We start from the raw sequence: 17303 nt of genomic DNA on the forward strand, positions 1-17303 counted from the left end.
CGTGGATATGGCGTGATTTTTTTTTCCTTTTGACTTGGTCAGTTACCACCACTTTATATTCGCAAATATGACCCCTGACCAGACGAAGTTTCGTCGAACACTCGACTACTATCTGGGCCACCAGCGGCTCTGATGGAGAAATACAAGACGCGTTACAGGAAGCAGCAAACGCCACCCAACAGTATGCAATGGCAGGGGGATTATCCTGCAGCCCACAAAAATCAGAACTGCTCATAGTCAGAAAAGGCCGTCGGAAAACCGACCCACCGCCCGACATTACCATCACTGTCGAGGGCGAGCCAGTTAACAGAGTAGGCAGGGTACGGTTGCTAGGGCTGCATGTGCAAACGAACGCGAAGGCCACGTACACCTTCTGACTACTGAAAAAACAAATTAATCAAATAATCTACATGATCCGAAGGATAACCAACCGCCGCCACGGCCTTAAAGAAGTGGACGTACTACGCATCATGCAGGCTCTGATCATAAGCCGCATAACCTATCATGTACCTTACCACCGACTTACCCAGGCAGAGACTAAGCAGCAGGACACCCTAATCCGCTCCGTCGTAAAGGCGGCGACAGGCATACCTGTCTACGCCTCAACGAACCTGTTATTACGATTTGGCCTACATAATACCACGATGGAATTAATCGAAGCACAAAAAATCAGTCAATTAGAAAGATTGAAACGCACCCCCACAGGGAGACACGTCCTTCGGCAACTAGGGTACTCGACGTCTGAACTTGCCCCTCGCGAACTCAAACAAATACCCCCGGAAGTTAAAGCGAGAATAACAGTATCACCCATACGTAGAAATATGCATCCAGAACATCATGCTGGCAGGCGCGCCGCGCGGGCTAAGGCCTTGCATCGCATATACGGCAGTAACCCCGACACCCTCTATACGGATGCAGCAGTCTATCCAGCCGTAAATGCCAAGGTGGCAGCGGTAGCCGACTGGAGGGGTGAGACGTTAACGTCAGCCACCATACGAGGGGAACAGCACGGAAGCGGAAGAGTGTGCAATAGCACTCGCCATCAGCACTCGCCCTTCAGAGAACCCAATAAATATTATATCCGAAACACAAGAGGCATGCCGAAATTATGCGCAAGGACGTATCATCCAGACCGCCTCTCACATCCTGCAGCGAAACTGAGTGATTCCACCAGTCCGTCTAATCTGTACACCTGGGCATGTATGTTTCCCTGGCAATGAACGCGTTCATGCGGTAGCCCGAGGCCTCACTCTCGGGGCGCCAGCGGAAGACCAACCCAAACCAGACAAGACAGAAAGTATCCCACTCACATACACACATATACTACAACACAACAGACTCTCCCGTAGGACACTTCCTCCGCCACACGCGCAACTCACCCGTGAGGAAGCCGCTGCATGGCGCCAGCTACAAACTAACACGTTTTCTAGCCTCTCTCTCCGGCACAAATTCTACCCTACCATGTACCCAGAAAGATGCCCATCCTGCGGAGGACACCTGAACCTGTACCACTCCCCATGGGAATGCCCCAAACTCCAGACCCGATTGCCTATACCCAGCACCTCACCCTCCGGATGGGAAGCCGCTCTTTCCAGCTCAGCCTTGGACGACCAGCGCGGACTGATCGACCGGGCATGACGGATCGCAGCAGCAAAGTGGGCCCGGGACTAAGGGCACCAGACTCTGAGAGCTAGATAGCCTGACTTTATAATAAAGTTTTCTACTCCTACTACTCGTTTGCTACAGTACACTACCTTGCATAGAAGTGCCCATTTCAACTATTTTCCACCACTCTAGGAGCTCTGTCTGAAACTCACTTTCATACGCACTTTCTGGGTAGGATTTCCGTTCTGTGCCAACCGCTTACAGAAGGAAACATCCCCCCGCAGTTAATCTGTCCTGGAAAGGCTGGCGGGACTTGATTACGCGATGTTTCACGGGCTATCAGCGGCGCCCTTCCGTCTTCGTGATAACCGCGCTCAGTTCGCAGTAAGCTTCAAAGTCCAGCCAGCTTGGCAAGCACCATACGAAAACGTCTTTGGCGTCAGGACATACGTCTACAGAATGAGGAATATTCGTGAAAAACCCTGCACAAATCCATGGAGCGCCATGCTTTGTTGTACATGCCTGATCGCGCTGGTTTTGCCGTTTGTCACGAGCCGTGAGTACCCTCGTTAAACCTTTCTGAACAAATGGGAATTGTACAATTAGTTTAGAGGTTTCAAGCGGGGCATTTAAAAAGGTTTTTTTTTTTTAAAGTGGCCGGAATTTTCGCCTTCATACATGAAGAACCGTGCCGGATGCTCAGAGAAGTTAAGGCTTTATTTTGCTCTTCTGAATATAACGTTGGTTTACCACGTTTGTATTTCTGTTGCGTTGGCGGGTGTAAAGTCAATATAATGACGAAACATTTCAGTCTTTAAGTTTCGGTATGTACAAGGCGAACGCAGTATACGCAAAACTTATCGTGGCATGTTGCGTGTAGGTGGCGTAGCTCCTGCAGGCGTGGTTCATCATACCTCATTTCAGGTGGAGGTATTGCCCCTAGAAAATGGCCTTTATCAACAGCTAAGCCAGAACTATTTGTTCGTTTGTTTGCTGATTACTCAACGCACAAGAAATTTTGCCCGAGCGCTAATATTTTTTTAGGGTAAGAAAAAATATAATGGTAATCCACGAACAACCACGGCCATTTAAAACAGCGCGAGCGGCAGAAACCAGCGAAGAAGCTTTTCCTTGCGTATGTAAACCGAAAGTTCATTGATGACATCATAGCGTAGCAGCCCTACCTTTTCTTTCTTGCACATAATTACACCGTGTGATCCTTCCTCACCAACCGCTTGAATCGTCAAGACTATCACATTGAAAGGTATTGCCGCAAATAACAAAAAAGCAATCGCTAACTTTCTGGTTTATTCATTTTGATTCGTTTTCAAGGCGTAAAGTAAGAAATGAGTCTGTGGATAATACTGAATGCATGGCAGCAGTCAAAAGCTCACGGTTTCTAGCTACTAAAATACCTTAACTCATGCGCTGTGTACCTTTGTTCCATTTGCCAGAACCACTATGCAACCTTATATTACTTGAAACTGTCATAGGTTTTTGCAGACGAAATAATGTAGGAATGCGTATTAGATTTACAAGTGTGGTAGGTAAGAATTAAATGATGTATTTTAGCAAGAACCGTGCAAACACAATAAAATTTGAGGAAAAGGAAACGTATCTGAGAGCTTGGAAGAATGAAGGATGTACGGAATACTGTACCGTTAGCTTGGAGCTAAGGGGTTTAAACCTCGCTGCTTTTTGTAGAGCCCTAATTAGAAAAAAAAAAATCCTAGACGCATGCATAGAGCTTCGGTGCAATCTTGCATGTGAAATGTCAGGCAGATGTTTTATGGGACAGGAGGGTAAGTATAAAATCCTATTTTCAGTTAGGTTTGTTACCATTCTTATCCACCGCATGGCTCATGCCGTCATCAAACAGGTTAGTTTGTGTATTTTGACGTTTCTTCTTTCTCAGCTTACTTTCAGAATAACCTATGGAGACTTTTCTCTCTGCACATATATTTCTGGTGCACTCGACAGCATTCGCGACGGCAATGAAATACTATATCGGGTAATTTCAGGTCAAAGTTGTTTTGATCATACCACCGTTTTCAAGTAATAACAGAGCGTGTATAATCCCGCATGAAATCGCCGGCCGTGACAGCTGCATATAAATTGCTGCAGTATATGTCTACATTCTTCTTGCTACTTAGTATCTTCCTACTTTGTTTTGGGCTTCGACGTTCCGCAGACGCTTTTTTAGAGCAACATCTCTGCCTTGCGTTGCTCTCAGCAACTTTGTATTGTGATTCGGTAAAACACAATTGTGCCAGCTTCCACCTCGGCCGCACTGACTTCTGATCACCTCGGGGGAGCCCCATTTTTAAAACGACGGAGTTTGCTGTGAACAGAATTGCGGATCCCCGCAAACTTTCCGTTTTGTTCTCCCAAGTCTCTCGTGCCAAGGGACACTTGCAAAACTAACCACCAGACTAGATTCACTACGTGCGCAGTAGGTATGGTATATTTCATGGCACTGTGTTGCGAAAAATTATATAGCCGGCAAACTGGTCGGTGTCCGAAAGTGGTCTTGACGCAGCACCAAATAACTGTTGGCTCGTGCACCGTAGGAAATTTAGATTTCATGTTACAGATTGTCATAATAGAGTACCTGGTTTCACCTAACTGGCTCTATCGGTCGTGAGAAATAAGCACGGAAGCGTAGGCTGCTCGAAGTGTTTTTAATAACAAAAAGAAACATGTTTCCGTCGGCGATACATTGGTAGTCTTAACGGACGAGGAACATCTGTTTTTATCTGTATGTTTTTTTCAACACGTTGTCGAAAGTGTGCGTGTGCGCTGAAACGCGTATAATGTAATCTTCTTCTAAAATAAGGAGTCGTCAGTCCAGTGGTGTTGTGTGTGTGCCTTCTCTTTTGATGCTTCCTGTTCGCTTATTTCAATTTAAGTATGTTATCAACAGAATAGAGTAGTAATTTACCCTTTTAACTAACATTTATGTATCCTATTCCTTGCGCTTAAAACGGTTATCTCTGCCTAATTTTTATTTTGTTTTAGACTAGTAAATTGAGACATTGTCAATGGAGGCATCTCAACATGTTCTGCATTCAATGATGCAAAAAATATCCAGAACAACAGTGCCTGGCTAATAAAGTTCGTTTTTCTTCTTTCAGAGTCGTGTACGCCCCACCATTCTCTGCTCGACAGAGGTCTAAAAAAAGTAGTTCTCTCGGATGAATTTGAAGAAGTCTCACTGCCTGATATGATCTACAGAGCAGAAAACTTGTATGGTATCAACATAGGATTTTCCGAAGGGAAGCTGACCGGCCTTCACAATATACGACGCAGCGGGCAAGCTGTGCTGAACATCGGCAGTTCAGGCAGCCGGCTAAACTACCACATTGAAGGCGGGCCTCTCGACGTTCGTTACAGCGGTGGCGTAAGGTCAGATGTGCTACAGAGTACCTTCCGCCTCACCGCGCGGGCAGCCAATTTTCGGGCATCTTTTACCGTCGAAGAGTAAGTGCAGCCCTCCATGAAAAGTGGGGGGTCTCTAGCGAGCATGGTGATTTTCATTTTGTTGTTGAAGGGACACTTCAAATAACAATGGCACGTTTCTAACATAAGAAAGTGACTCGAGAAACAGCAAAATATTTATAGCGGGTTTACAGCATGTCACGTATGACGCATCGGTTGCTGCTCTGTATAAATCGGTACCCTTTGGAAGGTTAAAAGTCAAGTCACGGAGCCGCAACCTAACGGTTAAAAAACTAGTTCAAGGCTCTTCTTTAGGAAGGCAATCTGCCTCTCCTCAGAAACGCAAGCAGAACAGCCTTTTCATAGTATTAAGGAGCGCGTTGTGGCAACCCCAATATTTACCTGACATTTACTTCATTATAAATGAAAGGACAGTTGTTCCTTCTCGCTGGGCTTTCTCACAGCGACCAATTTTAGAAGGAGCATATTTTTAATACGTGAGGATTACTCAAGCAATAGATGATTCACTTGGCGAAAACATGCTGTAATCCTGATCCGCATAACCAGAAACTCGAGCAACATTTGCAGTAGATGTAAACGCGGGAAAGCGCAGTCCTCATGACCGCTTTTTCGAGACGCGTCATACGGATGCGGGTCTGCCCCGGCATGACGTGGCCATTGGCTCCCCACAAGGGCATGCGCTTGCTTTATGAAACCCTATTTTTGAGAGGCGTCATGTAAGTTCGAACGGGGGTACGCATTGTTTCTAAATTCCGGATCGCGTCTTGTGCACGAAAAGAAATTTCATTACAGGCGCAAAAAACGTAACAGTGCAAAACGGTGGTAGCAAATGGCCCTGCATTAGGCCTAACATTAGAGCGTTTTAGCATAGCGGCTAGTGTATGCTAGCGCTACCGCGCCGGGCGCCAGGACCCGACTGGGCAGGTGCGCATTCGTGCCGGGCCTAGAGCGCTCATGCCTGGTCGAGCCCGAGGATTCGTTCCGGCGAGAGGTGGCCTACCGCCATCACCGCGCACCCATGCGCACTCGGATTACGGTTACCCGTCGCCGTAACGCTAGCGTATGCTAGCCCTTATGCTAAAACTACCTATTAAGCGTTTAGATAGCGCGTCCTCCACTGATATCCGTAGCTAGATGTAAAAAGAACTTGACGTTGGCTAGCATGTTGCTAGTCGCAATCTTAATGTGTATTAGAGCGATAGTTCTACTAAGCTGCAGCTTTGAAGGTCATTAATCTTGTCCCAAATGATCATCAGCCATAAGCGCACTAGCTGCGCCTTTTTTATCGATTTATAGCCCGGAGCGTTGCCGCTGTGGTACCAGGTGATTAATACAGGGTGACTCTTTTGCTTTGCCTGTGCTTGATCGCTCACCGCAGGCTAGACATTTATGCGAGCGCTACTCCACAAGTGAGATCACATGACCAGGCGTGGGCCCTACGGCCACTTCTCCAACGCCTCGTCGCTCGGCCTCGCCATCGATGGCGCGCCACGTGTGCATTCCCTTTAGCAATATCGAAAGGATTAACCGAGTTATCCAGTTGATACAGCTAGAGGGAAAGCTGCCAAATTTAAAGCAAATTCAAAGTCTCACGAAACACTACGTGCATAGCATGGGCTTTAACTCGTGATTACTAGGTTTGCAGTGTTAAACCTGGGGCATTTAACATTCTTGGGGAATATATGCCTAACTAAAGCGATTAGCAAAACCTGCCTTTTTTAGCAACCGACAGAAGAATAAAGAAAAAAATCAAAACATAGGCGGTTTGTTATATTCTGCATTTCGTGAGAGCCACCCAGCAACACAAAGCCCAGCTGCACATGACTGAGCAACACAAACAAGGCGACGGGGTAATGCGAAGGAATACTTCCCTGTAATGTGATGCTCACGGATTCTCACATCCTTTCCACCACAAGAGGAAGTTTTGGTGACTCTGTAGCGTCTCTTTTGCGCGTACTGAGTACGTTTAAGCCACGAATTTAGAACGAACATGCGGACGATTGCATCTGATGGGCAACAAATACACCGACCACTAAATGGCGCTTCCATCAGGTCATCGCGAGGTCTACAGGGGAGGTTGACTAATCTTAGCACCACCTTCTCCAACCTGCCGTCGTGGCTGCTCTGGTATTGTTAAAAATACCTAAATTTACGTACTCTCGCGCCCAGTTGTGCAGAGTTATTTTGGCTGCTTTCCAAAGTAATGTTCCAGCCAACTTTACAATAATTTTGTGTTAGGTTTAGTAACTTTAGGGGCTGTTTTTAGTTGTGTCTTGCTAAAATGGTTCTTGCAAACTGGGGCAATTGTACATCACCATTACCTTACCGTAATTTTCCTCACGGCATGGGGGTCATTGACAGATAGAGTAAATTCCAATCAGAGTTTCACTACTTTGCCTCAATTAGAACATGTGCACATTTGCAGCATAGTACGACCTCCTGTATGTCTCCTGAGATGCTCCGCACAAAAGCTCTGTAGACAGCGAAAACTGCACCCTGCCTGCAGTAGCGTGCCAACAAACCACCGCAGTTCTCCGCTGTGAGATCAACATTATTCGCGTTGCTTGTGTAGTGTTAAAATAAGTCCACTTTCCCGATTATTTCAGGACATCACCGAATCACCTACGGGTGCATGTGCACAACGTACGTATGTCAAGGATTCGTCTGCTACTCAACAGTGCCAACCAGACCAGCTACGATTTCATCGCGGGGCTAGTAAAACCATTCGTCGAAAGAAAAGTTGGCCAGGTATTGGCACGGGAACTGCGCAAGATGGCGGTGAAAACTCTTGGAGAAGTGACAGTATTCGCAACGAACAGCGAAGAAGAAGGTGTGCTCGAAGAAGGTAAGATGCTGGTAAGGGGAGAGGCGGGAGGGAGGGAGCGGGCTAAGGAACTAAGTAAATGAGTAGTAAGCATATCCGGTGTTTCACATGTACGACTGAAAATATATTAGACTTTCTTTTCACACCTGCGTGACCCCAAAATCCACTGACCTGCATGGTGGTGTGCAACGTTTTTAAATTCATGCAGCCGCAAAACAATTGCTCATACCCATTTCCTCTTCAACAAAACGTTTTTAGAAAAAAAATGACTACATGTAATTAAATTTTGTGTATTTACCCATTCCTAATGATGTTTCGACAAGTGAAAATGGAAAGCTCAGAGTATTTCACGCACAAAAGAAACGCACACATATGTGTGGGCTGGGCGTCTATTCGTATGATCTGCAGCTAGTAAGAATACCTTAAAAACGGCATCAGGCGCCGAAAAACTGCATTTGCACGTATTAGTTATAAGCGTTATATTGTTTTCAGGAGCATTTATATTAGTAATAAGATTTTGTGATTAGAAATAACAATGAAGTTTTTATCAAAGTAATTAATAATTATAAATAATAACAAAGCATAGGTGATTACGGAAAAAGTTAAAGCTTAGAGGTCAAGAAAGCATTACCAACGAGCCATAACAAAACCTCGAATAAATGGCACACCAGGAAAGCAAGAAAAATGTATTTATGGCTAGCGCTGCAGTGGACGAGCCGGCCACCCTGTACCGCCCAGCTAAGTTTTCGTGACGACGAAAGCCCAGCCCACACAAATCTGTGGGCGCATTTTTCAAGCGTGATTAGGGAACACACACGAAGGAAAGAGATTTAATTTTTACCCGATCGTGTTTTTCAAGTCGTACAATTCGTGTCCTGCGCTTGTTATCCTTAAAATGCGAGAATATCAAGAAGAAATAGTAGTTTGAATCTTGAAGTCGGCTAGCGTAATCGCGCCGGCAGGGGCGTTGTTTTTAATGTGTGATTTCTCTAACCCCTGGTGGCGAAATGAGTGAACTACCGAAGCTAATAAAATATCGGAAACGTTTGCAGTGACTACCCAGGCCTGTGAAACCGAAACAGAAGCAGGCGCCACTTAGTAAACGAATCTGTTGGGCCGTGAAGGGTTATCTTGTTTCTTCCACTCCAAAGACCCATTTATCCTAATGGTAATTATTGTCGTGGCTGACAAGCCAATCTCAAGTTTTACGCGGCGGAAAGCAGACCCGCATACAAACGCAGAGATCTGTGCGATAAAATATCCCTTCAGAAAAAAGTAGTAACACTGCATGTGTCAGTGTGTGACCCTTCGAACGTTCTCCGTGTCGGTAAGATGGTGCTTCTGTATTCTAAGAGGCGTTAACCGCCGCATAAAGCGACCGTCCGAAAACTCCCAGGTAAATATTATGAACATCGCCAAGCCTCGCTGAGAGCAACGGAATCTCGGTTCAAGACCGCTAGCAACAGGCCTAGAAATGGGCTCGCTATTTTCTTTCATGCAGTGGGAGTAGCGCAACCGGTCCCGCGGCCAAACAATATTTCGTCGTTTCCCCAAGGATATACAAATCTAATTTACTAATTTAATTGGTATAGGGTAATGTTAAGACTGCAGAAACAAAGTGAAAAAGTTAGCGATCTCACAGCAACCTTCAAGAAAACCAACATGAGCCTTCATCTTGCCAAGTTTATGAAGCTTTTTTTGCACTCGTAGCTGTGTTCTCAAGTGCTGTATGATACTTCCAAACTTTCACAAACGCTGTGCTTAGCTAAGTCAGGAGTTTGATCCCCATGCAATCACAATTATAACTTTTAATTGGATTACACTGATGATGTTGCAAGTATTCTACGCTTGAAAAGAAAAGCACCTCTTAAATATCATCAATGGTCAGAACTGCCTTCGTGAATATTTAAATTTAGAAGCTTATGTCGTTATGTGTCGTTATCCCCGACTTTTTTTCGTTTACTAATGTCTTTACGTTGCTATTTTTAAAGTTCTTCAAAATGCGTAACAGAATCTCCACCCGTACAAGAGTTCTTTACGAAGGCAGTATTGGCGTTTGTTGACATCCGCCATTTTTATGAAAAACCTCAGTTACAGGCGCGATCATGAATGTATGGGCTGTTTTGTTATGAATGTATGGGCTGTTAGCAGTGACGTATAGCATGAGGGTATGAAACGTTAACTCTTCTTCGCGCAGACTGGATTATGAAGGTCTGTGCTTTATAGCGTTCACATATAGCGCGACGTTACAAACGTGAACACTTCTTTGCGCTGAGCGCGTTACGCTACTGCTCGTTCGGAACATATAGTTAACAGTTGAGTAATAAGATCCTCGTGAATAATTACGAACCCTTCAGAAGTATACCGCCACCGATCACATAATTAGGTACGGGGCACATGTGGAGATGTTTTCAGCGAGCTCTTTGTAGTCGAAAATCAACTAATAATTCCCACACCAGCAAAAACACAATATGAAATTCAGGCGAACGCAAAATTTGGCAGGGGCTCCTGCGACTATAAGGGCACATGCCTCCCATTAGGCACAAGAGTGACGAAGGGATCGCATAAATCATAAACAGTATTGTGTTCGGATTATAAATAATAAATGTTTATAAATCTACTCTTACAGAAAACACTATAAAAAAGGCGCATTTAGGTGTAATATTTGAGAGATAATTTCAGCGGTCAGCATCACGGCATTGTAATTTTGTAGCTTTCAGCCTGTGAAAAGGAGCCATAAATTTCAATCTAGTATTTCAATCTAAAGCGAGAAACCGGCTTTCAAAAATTGTCTGGGGACGTTTCCTGTCCCTTCTTTCAGCGCTTTGCGGAGTGGTTTATCGTTCGTTTTCTTTTATACACCTTGTTAACTCGCTCAGATATTGAGAAAAACATACACCAATCAGTCACTTTTATTGTCTTTCAAATGAGATATTACAACAACGTAAAGGTATTGCAGTTTTCGTGATGTAGTAATTTTGCTGGTGCATTCTACAGGCTCTCTGCTAAGCCGAACCTGGCAAAAGGCCCTTGACAGCGCTTCGAGCTACCTTGCCCTGTTGAGAGGACAGAATCCTCGTCGTAGCGACGGTGGCAGTTCGGACGACAGTGACCGCAACGACAGCCACGCTGAGCGGACGGGACCTACGGCAAGACGGCGGGAGCCACGCAGCTTGGGTCTAGAGCGCGAGCGGTGGTTCTTTGATGGCTGCCTTAGCAAGCTCGTCTTCTCACTGGGACTCGAGCCCGCGCAACTACCCAGTGACTTGGAGGAGTTCAACTTGCATTTCGGCCGCGTGTCTGTGGCTGCTGGAAACATGACCGGACTTTCGACGGTGTATCGGAGCGGCGAGAGTGTCGTCAGAGTCGGAGATTGCGGCCTTAGTGCCCACTTCGATCTGGGATTTCGGGATATCACCATATCAGCACTGGCTTCTGTGGACGGCTACATTCGCAGCACCGATGTTGTTTTCAACGTCTTCATACCCGGTGTGCAAATGCTAGTGGATGTCAGAGAGTAGGTATTTGTTTTTTAACTCTTTGTTGTGCTTTGTGGTGTTTCTTGACACCCTCGTAGCGGGCTCAGGAGCCAACATCAGCAGGGCACCAACTTCTCACAAAATAATTTAGGGGCAATTTTCGGAGAGCAAATTTTTTCTGGCTTTGTGAATCGCGGTTTTTTCTAATGCAAGAAAGGCTCGATAACTCGAACCGCATTTGGGAGCTATATAAATCTGAGGTAATGAAAGTTCATACTAGTGAAAATGAAGGATAGCATCAGTAGGCTGCGATAGGAACGAACTAGGCAGGCCGCCAACTTGAGTCTTGAGAAAGTCGCTCATTGCAGTGTGCTTTCTACCGTTGAAGACGACAACCAGCCCTTTTCGGTCCAACGAAGAAAGGTAGCGGAGGTTGTCCTCTTCGCCTTCTTCAAAACCCATTAAGCCACGTACGGCCTTCCATCCAGCCGTCACTACCGCGTGAACGGCCGTACCGGTGCTTCGTCATTTCCCCCCTCATTGTCACTGGCAGCGGCAGGTTCTGCGTATCTGACCTGAGAGATGACGTCCTTGTCTGTCAGTGCAACGCAGTATAGTGCGTCCATTTATTTATTTATTTATTTATTTATTTATTTATTTATTTATTTATTTATTTATTTATTTATTTATTTATTTATTTATTAATTTATCTTTATTTTTATTTATTTGTTGATTTGTTTGTTTATTTATTTAGGCGGCTGCTCACGACACACAGCAACATCATTGCAGTTCAAAATAAAAAAACAGCTTACATAACACGATAAAGGGTCATCATCCGATGCGAAGAAGGAGAGCCATGGTAAGAAACAACAGAAAAAAGTCACCGTGGTATCTCTGATACATGACTTCAAGAAAGCAAAGAAAACAAGAAAAAAAAGACGAAAGACAGCGCGAAGAGGCTCTCAAAACTACTCACAACCGAAACAGTACCAATAAAGGATCAATATATTCGTACGCACACAACGTGAAAAACATGACAAACATAGATGCTGTAGATGATGTAACTGGGAAGTGTCATATGCATTGCAAAAACATAACATTTATGTTTTCTAAGTACACGCATTGATGGCGATTTATCTATAACATCGATTACATTCGACCGCTAGTTGAGAAAATTTGTAATCTGCCAAGCTAAGATTTGTTCGCATTATTTAGTTCTCCGGGTTTGTGTTTCAAAACTATTGCTTCTTGAATTATAATGATCTGCAGTATCGACATGCATTGAGAAGAATAAATCGCGGTCTCTTTTTATTTGTGAGAACACAATTTCAGAGAGTCGCAATTTATACAGGTTACGAATTGAAAGAAATCGAAGCTGTCTGAAATAACGAGACATATGTTCATACCTAACTAGGTTTGAGATGAAACGGACGCGTTTTTTTTTTTTTTCTGAATGATGTGAAGACTGACATTGTTGACATATTTCGAAAGAATACGTCCTCCATAACCTGCACCATGTGGGTTCAGTTTATTTTGACCCGGTTGTACTTTGTTTCCGCGTTTTTTCTTCATTGCGAAGGTGATGATGCCTAGTGTGTAGCCAGTCGGTGCGTTTCTCAGGCCGTTTGCACGGCACCAAGCCGGTGGTGCGGGGCGCGTAGTTGGATTGGTCCGTGGGGTAAATTGCTACCGTTCATATTAATGGCCTTGTTATACATACGCATCTAAAGAGGCCAGGTGGGGCCAAAGTGTATAGTTCCAAGAATCGAAAAATTCGAATTATTGAGGTTGGAATTGACGAGCTTTCAGCGTACGGAATAAAGCCAAAATCAGGGTTGCATACAGCATCTTACGATGTCGAGGAGGAATACCTTTCAATTTTTTTAACTGCTGGGCATAGAAATCTTTGGAGATACGCAGAAAACGATAGTAAGCGGGGTTTATTTTGGCCGAATGTGCAAGAGTTTACGATTGTGCACTTCAAGCCCTATATTGGCCCGTTCCATTCCCTTCACGTCACCACTTTTATGAGCTTGGCAAAGTTTTGTGTAAGCCTTCAGCTTTCAATTACTCGCAACGACATGAGGAGACCGATACCTGCATTTTTATAACTACATAATTAAAAGGGGACCACTTGACTGCTTTATTTCTAAACTTTGTCTTTAATTTTTTATTAATTTATCAACCACGACTTATCAAGAGAGAGGCAAAGAGGCAGTCATGTTGTTTTCTTACGGCGTAAAGTACCGCAAAAAGCCGGGCATTTACAGGTTTTTAGGTGGTTAAAATACATTGATATTCACAGGGACCACAACTAAATGAAACAAATAATTGCCGAAAAATCAACTCCTCTACCGGAAACTAGGGTGCACACGAAGGCTGTCCAACCTTACAAAACAATAAACCAATCCCTTGTGAAATTCGTGTTAAACCAAGTCCCGAGCCTTTCACCAACCACAGCCGAACCCTTTTTCTGCGGGTGGCGTGGCGCGGACGAGTGCGTTGGCAGGTGTTTGACTATGCCTTGAAGGAAAGAAATTTCCTCCATGGCCTATGCGTTCGTTCGTGTGGCGCTATCTGCGGTCTCCGTCGCGAGGCACGCTGCGGCGGCTTGACGTCAAATATTTCAAATATCTAGTTGTGTTTTTGGTAACTAGGCCCTTTTTACGCATGATATCTTATTTCCACGGTCAACTCTGCGAGTCCCACTTCATGACAGAAGCTGCTAGCTGCCTTTTTCTTACGTTATGAAACTTTCTTGCCCTTTTTATTGGTTCCGTTCTTCTGTCAAAAGCGGTGCGCGCGAAACGAGCCAACCTCGTTCTGCCTTCTAGGGATGGAGGGGTTGCCTGTGATTGGCACGGAGTATGGCGCGATCCGGTCACCTGCCGAGAGGCAGGAGGAAGTGGAGGGGCCGTGAGAAGGACGTCTTGGCGAACGACGCCCACAGCATCACCGACGGCGTCTCGAGTCAGCAGATACAATTTCGCTAGAATAAAATCCTTCGCGGAGTTTCTGTCACTCTCGTTAATGCCCCTCCGCTAAATTTTCATGCGCGAAGTAATCCTTTCGCACTATAAAACTTAGTTATACTAAGTTAGCTACTCCCGTACATTACAATTGCGCCTTGTGACTATTAGCAGCTGCAACATGCACAGTGTCATAAACGTTAGCGCTTGTGTTAAAATTTTACTGTGTCCAATGTTTGTCCCCCAAAAAAATGACCGGTGTTTCCTCTTGCAGGCGGGACAGCAGGCTGGAGATTGACACCTATACACTGAACTTTCCGAGTCAGGTAACTGTAACGGCATCGCCACTCACGCAGGGTGACTCATTTGTGAATGTATTCGCCGGCCGACCAGACGGAACGCTCAGGGCGGAGGAATTGGAACAGCTGAAGGCATCATCGCAGAAATACGTCCAAGAATTGCTTGACAAAATTGCCCGTTTTATCGGTGATCCACCAGTTTTTCGTTCCCCTTAACAAAACAGCAAAAGTAAAGGGAACACGCTTCCTCAGTCGCTACATTTCTTGCCGCGATTCATCAACGAAGTCATATGTTCACCTAATGGTTACCGCTATCGCTATTGCCATCCTAGCAACTGTCACTATCGCAATTTATAATGAAACCAAGCACTGAAGCCTGAATAACCTTGTGTCATCGTTATTTTGAAACTGCAGATATGGTAGCTGTGTAAAATATAATATACACCCTCTTCTATTGATTTATTGTTACAGTTTTCGAAACTCGACAGGAACGTTTCCAACTTCACCCTCGAGCACAGCCGGGCAATCGAGCAGCAAAATCAGGACTATACATGCAATGTTTATGTTCGTTTTTTATGTTCGCTGGAGATTAACATTCGTATATTATCAAATTAGCCGCATTCCAGAGTTTAATGGTACAATAAGGGAGAAATCGGAATTTGTTATCCCAACACATGCCTGCTAATAAACGGTCGGCAATAAATGCCCAGAATTTTGTTCGCAGTCGTGTTTGAACCTCCCGCGTTACGTGGGTCAGACGAGCCATGAAACGACAAGATGGACGAAGAAAGACGGATGTACGTGCAACACGCAGCGCGTGCCGGGCTTCTGCGCTTTCTGTAAACTTGAAAGAACAACACGCTTGCTTTTATGGAAGGCTGGTTTTTTGCATCCTTTCTTGGGCGCCACTGTACGCGGAGGCACTGTCCTTACACACGTGTCTGGCACAGTCTCGGCATACCACCCCCACCCTTACACTTTCGCCAAAATTTCTTCCCCTGTTTTCTTTCTGTCGTCGGTGTTGTCTTCGATCACTCGGTTACGACTCACGAGGCGCGCGACGCCGTCAACCACAGGAGCGGGCGCGTGAGTGCTGCGCACTGAAACTACCGAATATCTTCGAATGGAGAACATTCCTACGGTGAGTGCGGCCAAACTGACTTTGACAACTCGCAACTTTAAAAATGGAGAACCGGCAACTCGGCTTCTGAAAGAAAAATCCCAAAAGGAGGCGTATGTAATGATGGCCAAGAGTTGCTTGCCATGGTGGTCGATAACCGTGACTAGGTGGGCGCCCCTGTGGGCGGAGGATACCGGGCGATGTCCTTGTATCGTGTCGGGGGGTTGGTTGCGTACTTCTTGGGGATTCGGGGATCCGTGCTTTGCGAAGTGTTTCATTGTAAACAAGGTAGATCTTTCGTGGGATGGTGGCTACGTGGATGTGTTGGCGGGTACGGGCAGGGGCGTGTTTAGGCTGGCCTTATTTGGTGGATCTGAGTACAGTGGAACCCCGTTCATACGTTTTTTGCCGGACCGGGTAAACAAAACTTAGCAACCAGGAGAACGGAGCACTGAGGAAACCTTTCAAAATGAACGAAAACTGTCTAGATTTGGCTTGCAACCATGGATTTCTGCAAATTTGGCTTTCGAACCTTAATAAACTCGAGAATGTGGATTTGCCACTTTTTGCGATCGCTGCAAAGCACCACGCTTGGCAATGCGAGGTCCCTAGCGATGTGGACTCTCTTCCGCGCTGGCTTTTTATCTACTGCGTTTACTTAGTCGAGCTTTTCCTGAAGGGAAAGCGCCTCCCGTTTTCACGACGCTACGAGGCACGACAAATTTCGTCGTTCCAAGTTTAACGGTGTTCTCAAAGCTTGAAGGGCACGATGACGACGAGAGCGCGCGCTATTCTTGCGGTGGTGCCTTATTGCAAACACGCACTTCTGGCTATTCAATGTGAACTTCCGTTGTAAGCGCAGTGATGATGGTGACAGCATAGAGTAACACAGGGCCATCTTCTTGTAACGAAACGCACCCGCGTGCGGCTTCATGCAGTGAGTTCCGTAGCTACAGTGTACCGTAGCAAAGCCTGTACCAGGCCCGTTAAACGTCAAAATGGCGGTCCGCGAATGTTGCCTGGTTGGCTTCGCAGTGTCAGATTGGGAAGAATGATCCAGGAACGTACTCTGAGCCACGACGTAACAGTTAGGAGTTGTATACATGGGACTCTATGTGAGATGCGCCGAGACTAGACAAAAACAACGTAGTACCCGGGAAAACGCAGCACTTGCGAGCGATGTTTTACTGTATACGAGGCGTTTGAGGGTGTTTGCGGAAGCGGGTGTTAACTTGATGCGGCCCACGTGAGAGTGGCGGTGTGTTTTGTACAATCCGTCTTTTTCAAGACGCCACTGCGCATGCGCGAAGCCCTAGCGGTGAACGCGAGAAACTGTTTGGAGGGCCACTGCAACATCCGTCTGCAGCATCCACCGATACTCGGCTGAGGCCCATGCATCGTCGGCAAAGTGAACTGCAAATATCTAGCCACTTTTGTGTCGTTTGAATGCAATGCCGCTTTCGTGTGCTGCGTACAAGTGCACCTCTCGGGCCAAGGGTGACTAGAAGAAGCGTTTTTTTTTTCGCTTCCCACCAGCTACGCGCGACA

General features: G+C 45.6%; 1 protein-coding gene across 1 annotated transcript; it reads left to right on the plus strand.

The window, feature by feature from the left end:
* The first annotated feature begins 2032 nt into the window (after nt 1-2032).
* Nucleotides 2033-15513, plus strand: LOC144178007 (uncharacterized). The gene is made up of 5 exons (XM_077705557.1): nt 2033-2161; nt 4740-5085; nt 7671-7909; nt 10886-11405; nt 14611-15513. The coding sequence occupies exons 1-5, from the start codon at nt 2065-2067 to the stop codon at nt 14849-14851; spliced, it is 1443 nt and encodes a 480-aa protein (XP_077561683.1). The 5' UTR covers nt 2033-2064; the 3' UTR covers nt 14852-15513.
* The last annotated feature ends 1790 nt before the right edge of the window (nt 15514-17303 follow it).

The sequence above is a fragment of the Haemaphysalis longicornis genome, unplaced genomic scaffold (genome assembly GCF_048455015.1).
Source record: "Haemaphysalis longicornis isolate Haplotype H1 unplaced genomic scaffold, Haemaphysalis longicornis Haplotype H1 scaffold_37, whole genome shotgun sequence".
NCBI classification, from domain to species: Eukaryota; Metazoa; Arthropoda; class Arachnida; order Ixodida; family Ixodidae; genus Haemaphysalis; species Haemaphysalis longicornis.